The sequence below is a fragment of the Schistocerca americana genome, chromosome 3 (genome assembly GCF_021461395.2).
Source record: "Schistocerca americana isolate TAMUIC-IGC-003095 chromosome 3, iqSchAmer2.1, whole genome shotgun sequence".
NCBI classification, from domain to species: Eukaryota; Metazoa; Arthropoda; class Insecta; order Orthoptera; family Acrididae; genus Schistocerca; species Schistocerca americana.
This window is the reverse complement of record NC_060121.1, coordinates 554,926,124-554,948,855: the sequence shown is the minus strand read 5'-3', so window position 1 is coordinate 554,948,855 and position 22,732 is coordinate 554,926,124. Positions and strand designations below refer to the sequence as shown.

General features: G+C 42.0%; 1 protein-coding gene across 1 annotated transcript in view; it reads left to right on the top strand.

The window, feature by feature from the left end:
* The window catches only part of LOC124605612 (adenylate cyclase type 9), a 176,223-nt gene that overhangs the window by 30,279 nt on the left and 123,212 nt on the right, over positions 1-22,732 (top strand). Inside the window, exon 4 of the mRNA XM_047137419.1 lies at positions 433-642. Coding sequence (XP_046993375.1) covers positions 433-642 — 210 coding nt within the window. The remainder of the gene's footprint in view (positions 1-432; positions 643-22,732) is intronic.

Genomic DNA, 22,732 nt, shown 5'->3' with positions numbered 1-22,732 from the left:
AGAAGTAAAGCTGTGAGACCGGGTGTGAGTTGTGCTTCAGTAGCTCAGTTGGTAGAGCACTTGCCCGCGAAAGGCAAAGGTACCGAGTTCGAGTCTCGGTCGGGCACACAGTTTTAATCTGCCAGGAAGTTTCATATCAGCGCACACTCCGCTGCAGAGTGAAAATCTCATTCTGGATACTTTATTAAAGATTATATGTTGATAAAGATGGTACAGTACCATCTTTGGCTATATAAAAAATGTGTTGTGAATAAAATTGATTTTGCTCATGTGCTTGTAAGAGTTACAGTTTAATAACATCCATCTAAAATAAAAACTAGAATTGTTTCCATGGAAGTGAGTCGTTGAAACCAAATGATATTTTCTGTGAATGTAATTGCTTTTAGCGTGGCATGTGACATCCAGCAGATTTATGTCTTTGTATAATTTCAGATGTGAACATGAGAGTAGGTGTTCATACAGGAACTGTGTTGTGTGGTATAGTTGGAACCCGTCGATTCAAATTTGATGTTTGGTCAAATGATGTGACATTTGCCAATCAAATGGAATCAACAGGGAAACCTGGTCGAGTACATATTTCTGAAGTTACTGCAAGATTTCTGAATAATGAATATGTGTTAGAGGAAGGTGACACTGTCCAAGGTGAGATAATTTGTTTAATATTGTTAACTCAAGCAATAAGATTGATAAGTGAATTATAAAATTAATATTTATGTTGTATTTTTTAAAAATTTTCTGAAGACAACTAACTAAAATTTGAGTCATTAACACAACACTGTGACTAAGAAAGACTTTCAAAAGTTTGAAATATGGGATAGTTGGCAGTCAGTGTAAAAATAAAACAAGAAGAAATTATTTTTGCAAGACGTAGAATACTTAAGTATGTAAGTATATATTAATAAGGTTAGTGCAATTTATGCTTGATAACAAAAGTCACCACCACTAATTGTATCTCAGTTTTATAGATAATGTATGATATAAAGATGTTGCACAGTATGTGGAAATGTGTAATGCATAATTTTACACTATAATAATAATTGTAACTTTTATATATCTGATCACAGAGTTGTTCATGACAATCTGATGGTGGATTCTACCCGAAATGTGCAACAGTGGTTGTGCAGAACTCACTTTGATTGGCCTATGTTTGAAAATGTGTCAAATGATCTCTCCATTCACAAAAAAAAGAGAGAGAGAGAGAAAGTCTGTGCTACCAATCTTGGAAATTTAGCGTTCTTTTTAATTTTGCATATTTGTTTTTATTGCTTCTTAACAGCAGCCTGACCTGTTTTGGTTACCATGGGAGATCAGTCCCATCTGTTGTTAATTCATTTGGTGTAAATCAATTGCTGTTGACACTATTTCTTTGAATTCAAGCCACACTGACATAGTTAGTTTGGAACGAATGGAGACTTTCTCTTAGGGAGGTGTCAAGTGCATTTTTATCATCTTTTGTAAAAACATGGATTTTAAGTTGAGTTTTTGTGGCTTTGGATGTTACGGTATTAAGTCACACTACAGTGACCTTTTGGTCACTAATTTCCTGTACCTGTCATGATGCTCCCTATTTGTTCAGGATTATTTGTTGCCAAGAGGTCAAGTATGTTTTTGCAACCATTTATACTTAAAGTACGTGTCTGAACTAATTGCTCAAAATAATTTTTGAAGAAAGCGTTTATTACAAATTCATACAATGTTTTAAGCCTACCACTGACTTTAAACATGTATTTTCCCCAATTATTGAGGGTAGAATGAAGTCACCACCAGCTATTATTGTATGAGTGAGCACTAACTTGAAAAAGGATATAAGTTTTTTTTTAACCTCTCAGTAACTGCATCATCTGAGTGTGGGGGTCCGAACAAGGAACCAATTATTAATTTATTCCGGTTATCAAGTATAAGCTCCACCCATACTAAGCCAACAGGAACTATCTTCTTCAGTGTTACTGCAAGATAAACCACTTTTTACTGTTTTCTGAATACTGTTAGGTCCTTTGTAAAAATTTCAACTCAGCTTATCTCCAGCTTTAGTACCTATAACTATGTGAGCTTCAGTGGTTTCAGTTACACTAGGAGCTCTGGTTCTTTCTCAACATAACTACGACAATTTACAACTGTGATGCTGATGGTTCCTAGATCCACTCTCATCCTGTGTTTGCCTGCAACGTTTGAGACTGAAGCCCTTTTGTACTTTCCCAAAACCTTCTAATCAAAAAAATTGTCTAGTCCACTCTACACAGTCTACTGCTACCATGTAGCTGCCTCCTGTGTGTAATGGACCCCTGACCTATTGAGCAAAACCGGAAGCCACACCACCTAATATGGAGCAAATCAAGAAATCTGCAGATTACGAGATTGCAGAACCATCTGTATCAAAGGTCTGCATTTCATCCTGCAGGCGATGCTACAGGTGGGGAGTTCTCTCTTCTCTTGCAGGCAAGACTGGCAGTCGTTAGCATTTCAGATAGCCACCAGAAAAGAGAATCTCTTCTGCTCCAAAGTTATGCAAATCGTTAGTACTGACGTGAGCAACCACCTGCAGGAGGCTGCAACCCTGTTCATCATGGCATCCAGAAAGACCTGTCCCACACCGTGAACTTGTCCCAGTATGCACACACGGTGCACACTGAACATGAGGCCCCCAATCACATGCATAACATTGGAGCTCCCAACTACCAGTTATCCCACTCTCTGTGAATTCCCAAGATGCACGCCAAGATGCTTCCTCTAAAACAGGGTATACAGGTATTTGGATCAGTATCTTTGTCAGCCATAGATAGCACCTGAAACATGTTTGTCAGACGAACTGAGGAGGCCTTTCGATCACCGCCCCAGAAAGTCTTTTGATGCCTGCTTCACCTGGAAATGCCCCCCCACTTGATCACAGGTGAGGGATCAACCTCAGTGTGAACATAAATTGGGGTGGTCACAGTAGTGGACAGATTGGGGGACATGTGGGTCTTGCTGGATGTCCGTTGTATCCCCATGCCCACTATTCCACAGTGATGCCCGTTGGCAAGAGCCTCAAGCTGTGTGACTGAAGCCAGCACCACCTGCAGCTGTGAGTGAAAGGTCATCAATTCAGTTCACATACAAACAAAGCATTCACAGTCCGTATCAGCAATGAAGGTGGTGGAACTCTACACCATACAATTATTAAACTGTGGGACTGTGTCTAGTAAATACATAGCATGCAAGAAACCTAAGAATTGAACTACAAAGTATGCAGGTAAAACAAAATAAATCATTCCTAGTGAGAAGCTCATAAAGTAATACACAAGTGAATGCTGTACTCCCTGTGTTGCTACTGGAGAGGAAAGTGCCACCTAACGAGGACAAAAATATTGAAAGACCAATGAAAGGGTAATATTCTATGAGGTGGGAATGTGGAAAGTCAGAAGTCTAAATATGGTAGGGTAGCTAGAAAATCTAAAAGGGGAAATGAAGAGACTTAATCTTAGATACCGTAACAATCAGTGAAGTGAAATGAGAATGTCAGGATATTGTTAGGTAAATATACACTGAAGCGACAAAGAATCTGGTACAGGCATGCGCATTCAAATACAGAGATACGTAAACAGGTAGAAATGGTGATGGGGTCCACCAATGCCTTTATAAGACAAGTGTTTGGCGCAGTTGTTAGATTGGTTTCTGCTGCTACAATGGCAGGTTATCAAGATTTAAATGAGTGTTGTAGCTGGTGCATGAGCGATGTGACACAGTGTCTCCGAGGTACCAATGAAGTGGGGATTTTTCCGTATGACCATTTCAGGAGTGTACCGTGAATATCAGGAATCCAGTAAAACATCAAATCTCTGACATCGATGTGGCCGTAAAAGATCCTGCAAGAACGGGACCAACGATGACTGAAGAGAATCGCTCAACGTGGCAGAAGTGCAAACATTCCACAGATTGCTGCAGATTTCAATGCTGGGCCATCAACAAGTGTCAGCGTGTGAACCATTCAACAAAACATCATCGATACAAGCTTTTGGAACGGAAGGCCCACTCATGTACCCTTGATGTCTGCACGACACAAAGCTTTACGCCTCCACTGGGCCCGTTAACACTGAGGTTGGAGTGTGGATGAGTGGAAACATGCTGCCTGGTCAGACGAGTCTCGTTTCAAATTGTATTGAATGGATAGATGTGTATAGGTATGGAGGCAACCTCATGAATTCATGGATCCTGCATGTCAGCAGGGGACTGTTCAGGCCAGTGGAGGCTCTGTAATGGTGTTGGGCATGTGCAGTTGGAGTGATAATGGAACCCCTGATAAGTCTAGATACGAGTCTGACAGGTGATACATATGTAAGCATCCTGTCTGATCACCTGCATCCATTCATGTCCATTGTGCATTCTGACGGATTTGGGCAATTCCAGCAGAACAATGCGACACCCCGCATGTCCAGAATTGCTACAGAGTGGCTCCAGGGACACTCTTCTGAATGTAAACACCTCCACTGGCCACCAAACTCCTCAGACATGAACGTTATTGAACATATCTGGGATGCCGTGCAACGTGCTGTTCAGAAGAGATGTCCACCCCTTATTACTTTAACGGATTTATGGACAGCCCTGCAGGATTCATGGTCTTAATTCCCTGCAGCACTACTTCAGACATTAGTAGAGTTTGTACCACATCATGTTACGACATTTGTGTGTGGTCATGGAGGCCCTGCATGATATTAGGCAGCTGTACCAGTTTCTTTGTCTCTTCGGTGTAGATTAATATCAATAGTAGTAGAAAGTGGTATACCAGAAGTAGGAAACTTTGGGAGTAGGAAGATGGGGAAAGGATGAGTCGCTGTGATGAAATTATTCTCATCAGAATCACAATCAAACCAATGCCAACAATAGAACTCATTACATGAACAGTGATGAAAATCTAATAATTGTGATGAATTGGAATGCCACAGAAGGGGAGGGAAAAGAAGATGGAGTTATGGAAAAATATGGACATGATTGTGGATAAGAGAAAGACTAGAGGTCTGAAATAAATTTTGACAAGTACGCAGTTAAAGAATCAGAAGAGGGGATGATATACTCAGAAAGGTACGGGATACTTTATAAGGTAGCAGCTGGATTACATCATGGTGAAACAGAGATTCTGAAATCCGACTGTGAATTGTAAGGCATACCCCAGGGCAGATATAGATTCATATCACAGTTTTGTAATTTGTGTGTCATAGCCACATACCATGTAGCATCTGGATACCAAGATCACTGATAATTCAGTGGTCGAAAACAGTAGTGAGAGAACATTATGATTGCAAGTAATGTGAGCTCAGATCAGTATGAAGTAACAAAGCCAGAATATTATTAAACAACAAAGCAGACAATCGGGTCTAGAAAAGCAGTGTAACAGTTGTATTTGGATATCAGGATAATGGATGCTTCAGTGTCAACATACAAGCAACAGATGTAGCTACTAGGCCAGGTATATTTCCTGGAACAGACCAACAGCCATCCCTATGTGACATGCTCTTGAATTGTGCCCACTGAATGTGTATCAGTTGGTATCACCTCCACTCTCTTGGGTTAGTTTCCACATTACTGCCCCCTCTAAAAACCCCTTAGGTATGTTAATGGGAGGAATGAAACCAAGACTGGTGATGTAGAAAGGGGCATGAGGCAAGTATCCTTGCTAACAGGTCAGTGACAATTTGTAGTGGGAGAAATGGGCAGGAACATTTTCTTCCAGCAAGAGGTTAGGGCATCCACAGCTGGAATCAGCAGTTTTACTCTCATAGACTCCCCATATTGTATTGCCAATGGTTGTCTTGGCATAGTGGCCATACGGGAGGGGAAGGGGGGTGAGCGCATTGATGCATCCGTGCCTCACCGAGGCTGAAGGTGTGGAATGTTGATGGTCAGTGTATGGATGTCTAGGATTTGGGCTGTCTGAAAGTCAAAGCTAAGAATGATGGCTGTCTCAGGTGCCTGCTCGGTTGTGAGAGGTCATATCATGGCTGTTGTTGTTGTTGTTGTCTTCAGTCCTGAGACTGGTTTGATGCAGCTCTCCATGCTACTCTATCCTGTGCAAGCTTTTTCATCTCCCAGTACCTACTGCAACCTACATCCTTCTGAATCTGCTTAGTGTATTCATCTCTTGGTCTCCCTCTACGATTTTTATCCTCCACGCTGCCCTCCAATACTAAATTGGTGATCCCTTGATGCTTCAGAACATGTCCTACCAACCGATCCCTCCTTCTGGTCAAGTTGTGCCACAAACTTCTCTTCTCCCCAATCCTATTCAATACTTCCTCATTAGTTATGTGATCTACCCATCTAATCTTCAGCATTCTTCTGTAGCACCACATTTCAAAAGCTTCTATTCTCTTCTTGTCCAAACTATTTATCGTCCATGTTTCACTTCCATACATGGCTACACTCCATACAAATACTTTCAGAAATGACTTCCTGACACTTAAATCTATACTCGATGTTAACAAATTTCTCTTCTTCAGAAACGCTTTCCTTGCCATTGCCAGTCTACATTTTATATCCTCTCTACTTCGACCATCATCAGTTATTTTGCTCCCCAAATAGCAAAACTCCTTTACTACTTTAAGTGTGTCATTTCCTAATCTAATTCCCTCAGCATCACCCGACTTAATTCGACTACATTCCATTATCCTTGTTTTGCTTTTGTTGATGTTCATCTTATATCCTCCTTTCAAGACACTGTCCATTCCATTCAACTGCTCTTCCAAGTCCTTTGGTGTCTCTGACAGAATTACAATGTCATCGGCGAACCTCAAAGTTTTTATTTCTTCTCCATGAATTTTAATACCTACTCCGAATTTTTCTTTTATTTCCTTTACTGCTTGCTCAATATACAGATTGAAGAACATCGGGGAGAGGCTACAACCCTGTCTTACTCCCTTCCCAACCACTGCTTTCCTTTCATGTCCCTCGACTCTTATAACTGCCATCTGGTTTCTGTACAAATTGTAAATAGCCTTTCGCTCCCTGTATTTTACCCCTGCCACCTTTAGAATTTGAAAGAGAGTATTCCAGTCAACATTGTCAAAAGCTTTCTCTAAGTCTACAAATGCTAGAAACGTAGGTTTGCCTTTCCTTAATCTTTCTTCTAAGATAAGTCGTAAGGTCAGTATTGCCTCACGTGTTCCAGTGTTTCTACGGAATCCAAACTGAACTTCCCCGAGGTTGGCTTCTACTAGTTTTTCCATTCGTCTGTAAAGAATTCGTGTTAGTAATTTGCAGCTGTGACTTATTAAACAGATAGTTCGGTAATTTTCACATCTGTCAACACCTGCTTTCTTTGGGATTGGAATTATTATATTCTTCTTGAAGTCTGAGGGTATTTCGCCTGTTTCATACATCTTGCTCACCAGATGGTAGAGTTTTGTCAGGACTGGCTCTTCCAAGGCCATCAGTAGTTCCAATGGAATGTTGTCTACTCCGGGGGCCTTGTTTCGACTCAGATCTTTCAGTGGTCTGTCAAACTCTTCACGCAGTATCATATCTCCCATTTCATCTTCATCTACATCCTCTTCCATTTCCATAATATTGTCCTCAAGTACATCGCCCTTGTATAGACCCTGTATATACTCCTTCCACCTTTCTGCTTTCCCTTCTTTGCTTAGAACTGGGTTTCCATCTGAGCTCTTGATATTCATACAAGTCGTTCTCTTATTTCCAAAGGTCTCTTTAATTTTCCTGTAGGCAGTATCTATCTTACCCCTAGTGAGATAGGCCTCTACATCCTTACATTTGTCCTCTAGCCATCCCTGCTTAGCCATTTTGCACTTCCTGTCGATCTCATTTTTGAGACGTTTGTATTCCTTTTTGCCTGCTTCATTTATTGCATTTTTATATTTTCTCCTTTCATCAATTAAATTCAATATTTCTTCTGTTACCCAAGGACTTCTACTAGCCCTCGTCTTTTTACCTACTTGATCCTCTGCTGCCTTCGCTACTTCATCCCTCAAAGCTACCCATTCTTCTTCTACTGTATTTCTTTCCTCCATTCCTGTCAATTGTTCCCTTATGCTCTCCCTCAAACTCTGTACAACCTCTGGTTCTTTCAGTTTATCCAGGTCTCATCTCCTTAAATTCCCACCTTTTTGCAGTTTCTTCAGTTTTAATCTACAGGTCATAACCAATAGATTGTGGTCAGAGCCCACATCTGCCCCTGGAAATGTCTTACATTTTAAAACCTGGTTCCTAAATCTCTGTCTTACCATTATATAATCTATCTGATACCTTTTAGTATCTCCAGGGTTCTTCCGTGTATACAACCTTCTTTCATGATTCTTAAACCAAGTGTTAGCTATGATTATGTTGTGCTCTGTGCAAAATTATACCAGGCGGCTTCATCTTTCATTTCTTAGCCCCAATCCATATTCACCTACTATGTTTCCTTCTCTCCCTTTTCCTACACTCGAATTCCAGTCACCCATGACTATTAAATTTTCATCTCCCTTCACAATCTGAATAATTTCTTTTATTTCATCATACATGTCTTCAATTTCTTCGTCATCTGCAGAGCTAGTTGGCATATAAACTTGTGCTACTGTAGTAGGTGTGGGCTTCGTATCTATCTTGGCCACAATAATGCGTTCACTATGTTGTTTGTAGTAGCTTACCCGCATTTCTATTTTCCTGTACATTATTAAACCTACTCCGGCATTATCCCTATTTGGTTTTGTATTCATAACCCTGTATTCACCTGACCAGAAGCCTTGTTCCTCCTGCCACCGAACTTCACTAATTCCCACTATATCTAACTTTAACCTATCCATTTCCCTTTTTAAATTTTCTAACCTACCTGCCCGATTAAGGGATCTGACATTCCACGCTCCGATCCATAGAACGCCAGTTTTCTTTCTCCTGATAACGACATCCTCTTGAGTAGTCCCCGCCCGGAGATCCGAATGAGGGACTAATTTACCTCCAGAATATTTTACCCAAGAGGACGCCATCATCATTTAATCATACAGTAAAGCTGCATGCCCTCGGGAAAAATTACGGCTGTAGTTTCCCCTTGCTTTCGCAGTACCAGCACAGCAAGGTCTTTTGGTTAATGTTACAAGGCCAGATCAGTCAATCATCCAGACTGTTGCCCTTGCAACTACTGAAAAGGCTGCTGCCCCTCTTCAGGAACCACACGTTTGCCCGGCCTCTCAACAGATACCCCTCCGTTGTGGTTGCACCTACGGTACGGCTATCTGTATCGCTGAGGCACGCAAGCCTCCCCACCAACGGCAAGGTCCATGGTTCATGGGGGAGGATATCATGGCTATAAGGTCATATAATTGTCACAGCCAGAGCTGATTTTGCCATTGCATCAAGTGCCCTTATCTCATCACTACTGCATACAATACTGCAATCATGACCAGTGATGACCCTTTGAGTCCATCATGGTATATGGGAATATTGCAAGCCCTTACTAGAGAACCCATGTGGTAGCCTCATTGCTAATTTTGGCCTTGAACATTCTGACAACTATACTGCTTCTGAATTTGGTGCCAAATGAAAAGGTGTGGTGACCTTTTGCCAAAGGAATAGAACTTCGTCTTTGTAAACTGTGGACTATTGTTGGATACTGTGGAGTGTGACACATTGTCTGTGGCAAAGATTGTCATTGTTGCCTAGATTGACATGTGGGCAGTATACTGGAAGTGACCACATAGCCATAGTGAACAGGCCAGCAAAGTGCTCAGACACATGGATGCATGGCTGATGGGGAATAGGCCATGGGAGAAACACTGCATGTTCGATACAGATGTCAGTGTTGGGCAATATACATGACTCATTACCAACACCTTCATCTTTGACCTTAACCAGTGAGCCCCATGTACTAGCGTGATGATATAAGAATGGGATGTAGATGGGATCACAACCCGGCAGCCAAACTTTCCTATGACTAGTTGAAGTACCCCCAAGTTAAGACAGAATCTGTAGTTCATTGAAAAATAAGTCTGTAAGACTGGTTCTGTAGCTTTGGGCAAGTTCTCCAACTGACCGAAACACACACAACTTACCAAAAAAGAAAGAAAGAAAAGAAAGCTTAAAGCTTAGCAGAGTATTGGGTCCTATTCTGTGAGTCTAACTACAGGGCGTCTGTTCCAGATTCAAAACATTGTAGAAGGAGCACCACTGCCTAGAATGTTGTCTAATTTAAACAGCATATTATTGATGCAATGTAAAATATCACAGAACAGAAAAAAATTTAATGAAAATTCTTCCAATAGATGGTACTGTAAGCATCTTAACATAAATAGGGTCAGCTATGAATAACAGATGAATCGTAATGCAGTGGCTATGGTTAGAGTTACACATTACACCACCTGTAGTGTTCAGTGTGCATGACTGTACAAGTTCGACAATCAACATCTGTGGCATTGTTAGTTAGGTAAGCCCAAGCAACACAGAAAGGTCATACCATATTGGATGGGAAAAATCGGTGTTTAATTGTCCTGAGGCCAAAGGCTACATAAAAAAAAAATTACATCAGTTTTTAATTGGCCTGAGGACAAAAACCACATAAAAAGGAAATTGACATTGGTTTCTAATTGTCGTGAGTCTGGTGCAAAACAAATTCAACATGGTGTCCACTGTTTTCTGCCGCTAATTGAAATCGAGAAACAGCGTGTTCCACAACTGACCGCAGTGGCTCAGGGGTCACGCTCAGAATGCATTGTGCAATGCTTGCCTTCAATTCAGCTGCGTTCGTAATTGGAGTGCTGAATACATCATCTTTCAGATAACCCCACAGCCAGAAGTCATCCAGATTGACATCAGGTGATCTGGACAAGTTGTTGGGAAATGACAACTGATAATTCTAGCAGTTCTGAAATGTCTTTGCAGCAGTCATTTCGCTGGCTGTGCAATGTGCAGAGGAGTGCTATCTTGCATAAGAATGATCATGTGCATTATGTCCACAACACTAAAATAAAATGTAAGAAGTCGTAGTTCTCAACATCTATGGTGGCCAAATAAGAATTATGATATTGTTGCCCTGTCATATCTCTACATCTGTCTTTGAAGAAACTGAATTTAATACCCCCTTTCATCAGATTGGCATTCCTTGAGGAGAAGGGAGGTATGTATGTATGTATGTATGTATGTTTGTTTGTTTGTTTGCACACCAAACCAGTCAGAATTCATTTCAAAATATGGGTTTTAAAAGGAGTTTATTGTTGCACTGCTAACCAATGAATATGTTTTTTGAGCTCTCCAAATTGAAAACAAAGCTGTGGTGTTTGTCTCAAATTGGAACATGATAACCCCATGTCAATTAATATCAGATGTCAAGTGGAAATATATTTGTTCTTTAAATGGTTCATTACGAAAAAGAGTCAGAATGGCAGTCTGTACCACATTAGACATAGCAAGAAAATATGATGCACCACAATCTATATATAAGAAAAGATACAAAACAGTTATTTGCAAACCTACCACCTATACATCATTAACTATTTTGAAAACCTTTTAGGAAATAATTAAGAAAATGAAGATTCAGGAATTGCTTTGTTACTGTTGTGACTACACTTACAAAAACTCACAGTTTCTTCCTGAGCATTTTACAAGTATTGATTCTGTAGTATTCTGGTTTTTAATGCAAAAGAAAAGGAACATGAATGTTCAGAAAATTTTGCACATTAACTTAGTCACTACAGAAAAACTTACATATTTACATTGTCAATATTTTAAGGTTATTAGTGCGATGGTATTTCTCTCTTATCTTTAGGCAACTCTTGTATACTATTCTGTCCTGTAAGGTAGTAAAAGTCACAATTTTGCTCTTAGAACTTTTCCTGAAACTTTTTAATGAAGTCAGTGCTAACCCACAAGAGAAGGGACAATGTTACAACAAAACAGTTATCTAGGATTTGTTAACAAATTTTTACTATTTAACATACACTCCTGGAAATTGAAATAAGAACACCGTGAATTCATTGTCCCAGGAAGGGGAAACTTTATTGACACATTCCTGGGGTCAGATACATCACATGATCACACTGACAGAACCACAGGCACATAGACACAGGCAACAGAGCATGCACAATGTCGGCACTAGTACAGTGTATATCCACCTTTCGCAGCAATGCAGGCTGCTATTCTCCCATGGAGACGATCGTAGAGATGCTGGATGTAGTCCTGTGGAACGGCTTGCTATGCCATTTCCACCTGGCGCCTCAGTTGGACCAGCGTTCGTGCTGGACGTGCAGACCGCGTGAGACGACGCTTCATCCAGTCCCAAACATGCTCAATGGGGGACAGATCCGGAGATCTTGCTGGCCAGGGTAGTTGACTTACACCTTCTAGAGCACGTTGGATGGCACGGGATACATGCGGACGTGCATTGTCCTGTTGGAACAGCAAGTTCCCTTGCCGGTCTAGGAATGGTAGAACGATGGGTTCGATGACGGTTTGGATGTACCGTGCACTATTCAGTGTCCCCTCGACGATCACCAGTGGTGTACGGCCAGTATAGGAGATCGCTCCCCACACCATGATGCCGGGTGTTGGCCCTGTGTGCCTCGGTCGTATGCAGTCTTGATTGTGGCGCTCACCTGCACGGCGCCAAACACGCATACGACCATCATTGGCACCAAGGCAGAAGCGACTCTCATCGCTGAAGACGACACGTCTCCATTCGTCCCTCCATTCACGCCTGTCGCGACACCACTGGAGGCGGGCTGCACGATGTTGGGGCGTGAGCGGAAGACGGCCTAACGGTGTGCGGGACCGTAGCCCAGCTTCATGGAGACGGTTGCGAATGGTCCTCGCCGATACCCCAGGAGCAACAGTGTCCCTAATTTGCTGGGAAGTGGCGGTGCGGTCCCTTACGGCACTGCGTAGGATCCTACGGTCTTGGCGTGCATCCGTGCGTCGCTGCTGTCCGGTCCCAGGTCGACGGGCACGTGCACCTTCTGCCGACCACTGGCGACAACATCGGTGTACTGTGGAGACCTCACGCCCAACGTGTTGAGCAATTCGGCGGTACGTCCACCTGGCCTCCCGCATGCCCACTATACGCCCTCGCTCAAAGTCCGTCAACTGTACATACGGTTCACGTCCACGCTGTCGCGGCATGCTACCAGTGTTAAAGACTGCGATGGAGCTCCGTATGCCACGGCAAACTGGCTGACACTGACGGCGGCGGTGCACAAATGCTGCGCAGCTAGCGCCATTCGACGGCCAACACCGCGGTTCCTGGTGTGTCCGCTGTGCCGTGCGTGTGATCATTGCTTGTACAGCCCTCTCGCAGTGTCCGGAGCAAGTATGGTGGGTCTGACACACCGGTGTCAATGTGTTCTTTTTTCCATTTCCAGGAGTGTATATAATTAAGAAAATTGTGTAATAATTCATAGAAAAAGTTACTAATAAGTTCGCTGATATTTACAATTTACAGATATAACCCAACTTACAACATGCAATATCTCAAAAATATGTTCTCGTGGGTTAGCACTTTCTTCAGCCGACCCTTTTAATTCACACGTTTCGTTATTGGTGTCTTATAAGTGTATTCCATGCTGTCAGGCGGATTTACAGAACAGTGTTTATATCAGATTGCAATGTATCTGTCACCAGGACTAGAAGTTTCCCTGGCATAAATGTGACAGTACAGAATTTGAACACTAGTTTCAAGGAAGTAGTCTCACAGGCAATGGAGACTGAAATTTAACTAAATTTTTGAAGCTGGTTGAGTGGGCATATTATCTGTGCAGCATCAGTATAAATTTACATTAATAATTTGTCTTAACCAAAAACAGCTGTAGCTCCTTCAAAATTTTGGACACAATCCTATCAGTTACTTCAGTGGGAGCTGATGTGGACCCGAGACAATCTTTGCTCAGTATGTGGCCAAGGTCTGAATGCAAAATTTAAAAAAATACTATTTACATCTATTAAAGATCTGTATTAAATTGTTGTGGATAGACCCAAAGATTAAAATAAAATGGAAATAGTTCCCAGCTTGTAGTACACTGTACAGGCTACTCTTAGATAGACCCAAAGATTAAAATAAAATCGAAATAGTTTCCAGCTTGTAGTAAACTGTACAAGCTGCTCTAATTATTTCTAAAGAGTTGCAGGAGCACTCACCACATCAATATATGATAGATATAGCCCAAAAGTTGTATGTGTTACCATAACATGCTCTGATTCTGAGCATCTGTCTTAGAACGGAAGTGGCCCTCTGATAACTTAACCAGTAGCTTTTCTCGATGCGTAATCAGATAGAGATATACATTAGACTGAGCATTGACAGATGCTTTAAAATAGCCACAAATCCTAATTGTGCTCTTATGTTTTTTTAATTACAACCATGAATGTGCCAATTGGCAAGATGTGAATGGTGTCACAACATCTGATTCCTTTGAACGATCAAATTTAACTGCTTCCTTCATAGTAAAAGGTATAGTTAAAGTCCAAAAAAATGAGTGGCAGCACTATGCTTTAATATGTGTGGTTCAAAGTTTTATGCACAAGCCAAATTAGATTTAAATAAATGATTGTGTTTTTTGCCTATTGCATTCAGATCACTAAATGCAGTACTGTTAGATATGACTTAGATTAATCTTATATTTGAAGACTGAAGCCAGTAGAGTTGTCTAGACTAAAAATGTCGGTTATATCTGGTGAAGAAATACTGTTGGACTACATACATATTCATACGTAATGCCGACTGTTACTAAGTCTTTTAAAGCTATAGGCTGATTACTGTATGTTACCAGCTACAATTTAGTTGCCTCCAAATAAGCATTAATTACATATACAGAAGCTCTGGCATCCATTTTGAAATCTGCATCCGGGTTGTTGTTGACTAGTGAGATCATCAGTTTGAGTGGAGCTTTGACGTTGCCTGGTGGCACTGGCATAATGTTGTGCAGTGCAGCACCTTGCCATGGGTGACTTTGACAGTTGGCAATCACATGCCCACATTTGTGACACGTAAACACACCTTAGCTTTGGCTCTTATAGCAGAAACATTTGATGTCAGATTTCCTTGTTTTCGTTACGTTTTGCGAACTATCACGTGGTAACTGCCACTACCAGGATGGGGGTTCAAATATCTGTCCATCCATCCAAATTTAGATTGTCTGCAATGCCCCTTAATCATTTGAGGAGGAAATTGCCAGGATGACTCCTTTAAAAGGTTGTGGCTTATCCTCTCCCCCCCTCCCCCCCCCCCCCAAAAAAAAAAGGGTCCCTCCCTTATCTGACGTAGTTCCATCTCTGATGACCTTAAACATAAACAGAACATTACACGCCAATCTTTCTTGCTTCCTTTGCTCTCCCATTTATCAGCTGCAGTCTATGAGGCCTGTTACAGTGGTCAAAATAAATGTTGCTCACTGCCGAAACTTTAATGTTGTGATCCAGAAATATGTTATGATATCAGTGCAGTGCTATAGTTCACGTTTTTGCCATGAGCAGGTAGTATGTGCTATCTATGGCAACTGTCTCACCTGCAAAACCTACTGTACTTGTGCTGTGTGTCATTACGATAGTTGTATTGCTTCAGGATGGTTCGGACAATGTTAATGTATGATTAGAGGCTCTGTTTAGTCAATGTTATGGTTGTAGGGAAAAGACAGGTGGATGTCACAGCGAATGTTGCTGCGAGTCAAAGTAGTGTCTATAGAACCTGGAATGAGTTTCTAGTGACAGTATCAGCTGCGGATCATCACAAAAGTGGCTGCAGAGGAAAAAGAACAGTTGTGCAGGACTGATACCTGCTTGTAATAGGGATCAGAAACCCTCAACACGATGCAACACATCTATGGCAGCAATGTAAACAGCTGAAGAAGTGCAGATGTCAACACAGACAATACAAAATGTGCTCCATGAGCATGGGTCATGTGCTAGAAAGGCTCTCATGACTTCTCCTCTAAAGCAAGTTTGGTGACAGCTCGTGTCGCAAGTGCTTGAAACCACTTATTGTGGATTAGGCAGTAATGGGACACAACACTCTTTTCTGATGAAACCTGTATCAGTCTCCATTGTGACAGTAATGATAGTTGTGTGTTGAGGCAACAAGGACAAATTTTACACCCTAAATGTGTTGTACGCTGTCACCCATATGCAGACGATTCGACATGTACATCTCCATCTATACTCTGCAAACCACCATGAGGTGCATGGGAGAGGCTATGCCACATTGTACCAGTTATTAGAGTTTCTTCCTGTCCGTTCACATATGGAGCTTAGAAAGAATGATTGTCTGAATGCTTCCATGTGTGCAGTAATTATTCTAATCTTATCCACACGATCCCTGTGTGAACAATACTTGGGGGATTGTAGTATACACTTAGTCGCCATTTAAAACTAGTTTGTGATATTTTGTTAGTAGACTTTTTTGGGATTGTATATATCTATCTACAAGAATCTTCCAGACCAGTTTCTTCAGTATGTTTGTGACACTTTCTCACATATCAAACAAACCTGTGACAATTCATGCTACCCTGCTCTGTATACATTCAGTATCCCCTGTTAGTCCTATTTGGTATTGGTCCAACACACTTGAGCAGTATTCTAGAACCAGTGGCATGAGTGATTTGTAAGCAATCTCTTGTCTAGACTGATAGCACTTCCACAGAATTCTATCAATAAACCGAAGTCTAGCCTCTGCTTTACCTATGACTGAAGCTCTCTTTCGATATCGGGTTGGTAATGTGCTATCTGATTTGTACGTGCAGGAGAATGGTGTTCCTCAGGGAAGCGTTTTAAGTGTCACCCTCTTTGCCGTCGCCATTAACAGTGTCACGTCCACTATCCGGAGTCCTGCCCAGTGCTCCTTGTTTGTGGACGATTTTGCTGTTTTCTGTTCTTCCTCCAGTCTTGTCACTGCTAGTCGGCAGCTGCAGCTTACGATAAAGCGGCTAGAGGCATGGACTGCGAAGACGGGTTTTACTTTTTCTGCAGACAAATGTGTGTGTGTTCATTTTAATCATTCTTGACGTCCTTTTACCTCCCCTGAATTGCGTCTGAGGGACACCATTCTTCCTTTTAGAGACACTGTGAGGTTCGTGGGCATCACTTTTGATTCCAAGTTGTCGTGGTTGCCGCACCTTAAAGACCTCAAGGTGCGGGCCCTGAAGAAACTGAATATTTTGAAGTGTCTGAGCCATCGGTCCTGGGGAGCAGATCGGGCGCGTCTGCTGCAGTTTTATAGGGCTTTTGTCTGGTCGTGTCTTGACTATGGATGCACTGTGTATGGGTCAGCGAGGCCTTCGTATCTAAAGATTCTTGACGCGGTACACCATGAGGGTATCAGGCTGGCCACTGGTGCATTCCGTACCAGTCCCATCCCCAGCCTGTGTGCTGAGGCAGGGGAACCACCGCTCGCCATCCGGCGGAAACTCCTCATGGTGCGACGGGTGTGTCAATTCCTTGCCTGTCCTACTTCCCCTGCGTACCCTACCGTTGCCCAACCGCCTATGGAATGTCTATTTTCCAGTCGTCCCAGGGCAACGAGACCATTTGGGATTCGCGCCAAGCATTTGCTTGAGTCCCTTGGTGTGGAGCGTGTGGCACCCCAACTCCAGGGTTTTACCCGCCTGCCTCCCTGGTTGCTCCAGAGGCCCAGCGTCCTTTAAGACTTGTCAGAGTACCGGAGGAGCTGCACTCCTGCGTTTGTTTTTACCTCCTTATTTTATGATATTTTAAACCAGCATCCCGACCATGTACCAGTGTTTACGGATGGCTCTAAACAGGGGGACTCTGTTGGTTGTGCTGTTGTTTTCCCTGATCGAGTTGTCAAGTTACGGCTTCCTGCGGCGTTTACCATCTTTGATGCCGAATTGTTCGCGATCTTGCAGGCGTTGGAGTAGATGAGATGTGTTCCCAGTTTTAAGTTTCTCATCTGTTCTGACTCCCTGAGTGCCCTTCAGACCATGCAACACTTGTACACAGCAGATACGGTCATCCAGAACATCCATGATGCCCTACTCCACCTGCAACGGCAGGGGAAGAAGGTTTCTTTCTGCTGGGTGCTGGGACACGTGGGTATTAGGGGAAACGAACTGGCGGATGTGGCTGCCAAAGATGCATGCTCCCTCCCTCACGTTGCTGAATGTGCCATCCCCCTCCATGCTGTTACCTCCCTTTTGCGTTTTTGTGTTATGCATCAATGGGAAGAGGAGTGGCTGACAGTTGGTCAAGGCCACCACGCGGCCATGGCGTACGTCCTACCAGTCATGCAGGCGGGATGAGGTTCTCCTCACTCGCCTCCGCATCGGGCACAGTCCCTTAACGCATGATTTTGTACTCCGGCGGGAGGACCCCCCAATCTGCGGTGCTTGTGGCGTCCAGATTACTGTCCGCCACATTTTACTTGGCTGTCTTTTATTCTCTGACCAGAGGGCGGTGGTTTCCTTGCCACCGGATTTGGCCTCTATTTTGCAAGATGACTCAAGGATTGTGGTTAAGGTCTTACGGTTTTGTGTCCTGTCCAATTTGTTGCCTCGGATTTTAGGGCGAGGATTTTAATGTGCTGCTGGGTGACTGGCTCACCCAGGCTTTAGGTAAGATGTCCGCCAGTCACGGTTTCTTCTCCTCTTGTTTTGCCTCTGTATATGAGGATTTGGAACTGCGTCAGGTCTGTGTCTTTTAGCCGTTCTCCTTGTTCGCTGTCCGTCTTCGTCCCTTCACCGCATGTGTTCCTGTTTCTATGCGTTTGGGTGCTGATGACCACACTGTATAGTGCCCGAAAATCTCAAACCACACACGCACGCACACACACACACACACACACACACACACACACACACACACACACACATTCATACTGTGCGTACAAAGTGTTACATCCAGGTATTTGTATGAACTGGCCAATTCCAACAGTGACTCATTGATATTACAGCCATAGGACACTAAGTTTTTTTCATTTTGTGAAGTGCACAGATCCATTTATGAACATTTAAAGCAAGTGGCCAATCCCTGCACCACTTCGAAATCTTATCAAGATCTGACTGAATATTTATGCAGCGTCTTTCAGATAGTACTTACTACATCATCTTCAAAAAGTCTGAGATTATTATTGTTAATATCTGCAAGATCATTAATATGCAACATGAACAGCAAGGGTTCCAACACATTTTCCTGGGACAGACTTGAAGTTACTTTTACGTCTGACAGTGACTCTCCATTCAAAATCAAATGCTGTATCCTCCATACCAAAAAGTCCTCAGTCCTGTCACAAAATTCACTTGATACCCAATATGATCATACTTTTGACAGTAAACATGTGTGGTTCTGGGTCAAATGCTTTTTGGAAATCAAGAAATACTGCATCTACCTGCCTGCCTTAATCCAGAACTTTCATTATGTCATGTGAGAAAAATGAGAGATGGGTTTCACATGATCGATGTTTTCGAAATCCATGCTGGTTGACATTGAGGAGGTTATTCTGTTCAAGATATCTCATTATGTATGGGCCTAGAATACATTCTAAGATTCTACAGCAAATCAATTTCAAGGATATTGGACATTAGTTTTGTGGATCCATTCTACTACCCTTCTTGTAAGCAGATGTGACCAGTGTTTTTCTCCAAGAACTGGGCAAGTTTTTTATTCAAGGGATCTATGATAGGTTATAGTCAAAAGAGGAGCTAATGTCCTACAAATTCAGTGTAGCTCTTCTTGTAAGCAGATGTGACCTGTGTTTTACCCCAAGAACTGGGCATGGTTTTTTGTTCAAGGGATCTGTGATAGGTTATAGTCAAAAGAGGAGCTAATCTCCTACAAATTCAGTGTAGAATAGGACAGGGATTCCATTGGGCCCTGGAGCTTTGTTCAGTTTTAACAATTTCAGCTGTTTCTCAACGCCACTGACACTAATACTTAAAAGCATTAAATTGGGACAATTCTCTGGATTTTCCTTTCTAAAGGAACATTTGGAACCAGAGTTAATTGTTTCGGCTTTTGCTTCTCTACCCTCAATTTCAGTTTCTGTCTCATTCGCTAGGGGCTGGACACTAACCTTAGTAGTGCCCTTAACATCCTTTACATACAACCAGAATTTCTTTCAGTTTTATGAAAGATCATTTGACAGTATTCTGCCTTGGTGGTCACTGAAGGCATCACGCATTGCTCCTCTGACAGCCAAATGCGTTTCATTCAGCATCTCTCTATCTATAGTGCTATGCTTTGTTTTACACCAATTGTGCTATAATCTCTGTTTCTTTAGAACTTTCTTTACAGTGATTGGGTACCACATCTCCACCTGGGGATTTGATATTTGTGTTGTTGTCATCATTTCATCACCACGCGGGAAAGTGGTGAGACTGCACAGTGAAAAGATTGGGAATTTGTATGGGCACTGTTAACCACACTGATGAGTGCCCCACAAACTAAATATCATCATCATGTGTACTATGGAGGTTCCCTCCCATTGTGAACTTTTCTACTGGGTACATATCTATCCAGTGTATGGCCAACTATTCTTTTAAACTTCAGACTTAGTTCCTCTATATGCTCATGCCCTGTTCTGAATGTTTCAAGTTCCTCATTGGGATATAACACTATTGATTCTACAATTGAATCATGTTTTGATGTGGAATCGTGTATGGCTGCAGGACGCCTCGTGTGCCGAGATGGGAGAATGACTTGTGTGAGGCGTCAAGACGATGCTTTTGCACGCATTGTGGCTCCATTTGGTGAACATATTGGATTGAGGTTCATGATGATGGACAACAGTGCATGCTCCCCTCCTCACAATCTTGTGAATACATTCCTAGTAGAGCATAGAATCACTCAGATGGAATGGTCTCCGTATTTTCCAGATCTCAACTCCATGCTAAAATGAGTGGTTTGCAATAGTCCTTTCCCAAAAGAGAGTGTACAGGGCATCATAGAGGCCACTGTGAAGGAATGGGATAATACCCTACAAGCTTATCTGGACAAGCTGGTAAAGAGAAAGATTAATGACATTCAATCGTGTCTCCAATTATGAAGAGGGCCAGTTGGTTCATAAACAATGTATTATGCAAGATGACAGTGAGAAGAAACTGTAGTGTTTGCTGTGAGCCTTTTTGTAAGATTTTTTTTTTCTTTGTATTTGCTTCTGTCAAATGGAACTGTGTTTATCTTCTTTATTTTTGTTTTCACATGCATGTTCCTGACTGAAAAAATTAGTTTTGTTTCCTATTATGTCCAGTATTGACCATGACTCAACACGCAACATTCATTTTGACTATTGTATTAGAACACGCGCATAAGAAGGACTGATGTGTTATTGCACGGAATGCCATATTTGAAACCTGAGCAGTTAGAATACTACTGACTTGTGAGGGTAACATCTTAAGTATCCTGGTGACCAACAGAACTGAATTTTTTTTTATTCAGTTAATGTAGAGTATGGAATCAATGGCCGAAGGCTGTTATAGTATCAGTGACTGGGTGATGAGGGGCGATAGGGAAGGTAGAAGATATATCTTCTTGGCAGGTGCAGTAAGAAACAGATACCAGTCTACCTGAGCACTCAACATTAAGTATTCATCTCTGGGACTGAACATGATGTGAAAGTCTCAGTGTGGTTCGACACCTGTGTAAGCAGAGTCAGGGTAAAAGCAACTCAAGCTTCATTACAGATTACCTGAAATCACAACCATGTTGAAAAAGAGACAAGGAGAAATGTTCAATGAGCTGGAAAGTAAAATTCAGTCAAGTGATCTGATGAAAAATCCAAGGAAATTTCCATCTAGTGTAAAGTCATTAAAGTAATCAGAGTTACCGAGTGCTAAGTTTTTCAATGATAACTGCCCACTTCCCATTAGAATGTCTTTTTTCAACTCTTGGAATCCAGCAATCTGCCATCCATTCACCTGGCTACATGTCCTGTCCCCCAGTATTTTATTTTTATTCAGTCATAATTATGTCTTACTTTCCAGCTTGTTCTTTGATCCAATTGTTTTCCTTGTGCATAGCTTCAGATGCTTCATGTTCTCATTTACAGATGATGAGGGTTAAGCTGTGTCGTTTTGTTACTTACATTTATGTGGAAATGAAGTGAAGTGGAACTGCTTATTTGTTTGTGTTGAGTTGTGCTTTTTTAATTTTTCTAAGTATTAATTCTAATTGTTAACCTCAGATATAGACTAAAGTGTTGGGAAGTCTTTACTGAAGTTATTGTCTGGAGTGTAACTATGCATGGAAGTGAAACTTGGTCAGTAAACAGTTTAGACAAGAAGAGAATAGAAGCTTTGGTGCTACGCATTCCTCACTACTGGGAGCTCCAATGTTACATAGATGATGGAAACCTTCAGCAATGTAGTATCTAAATTGGGTCTTAAAGTCTGTATGCCCATCATTCATCTCATCTGAGATGTGTAACAGGCCCTTCGGTGGACTATTGAATGCAATAGGTGAAGCAGGCAGTCTGGTGATAGCAATGATGCCTGTTGCCTGCTGTCAGAGTCAGTCTTCAGTTTCTTTTTGAGGCAGGCTAAAGTAGTGAAGGGTGCTAGCCTTCCTCAGGTACTGAAAACACAACTTGTGGGTAATAAAAGCCTCCACAGGATCTACTGTGGCCCACTGGTTTGGATTAAACCAGAAGCTCTGTTGATTCTAGGGAGTATGTTTCTTGACCCGAACTGTCAGTCGGTAAATTGTATGTTTCCCCTATAAAATCCAGCTGAACATTACACAATGGAAGCAACTACTTGTGCAGCACAGTATGTGAGATACACACACAAACTTTCTTAAACATTACAAAAACCCTTCTCTACACTTTGTTATCAGTTACATGTTG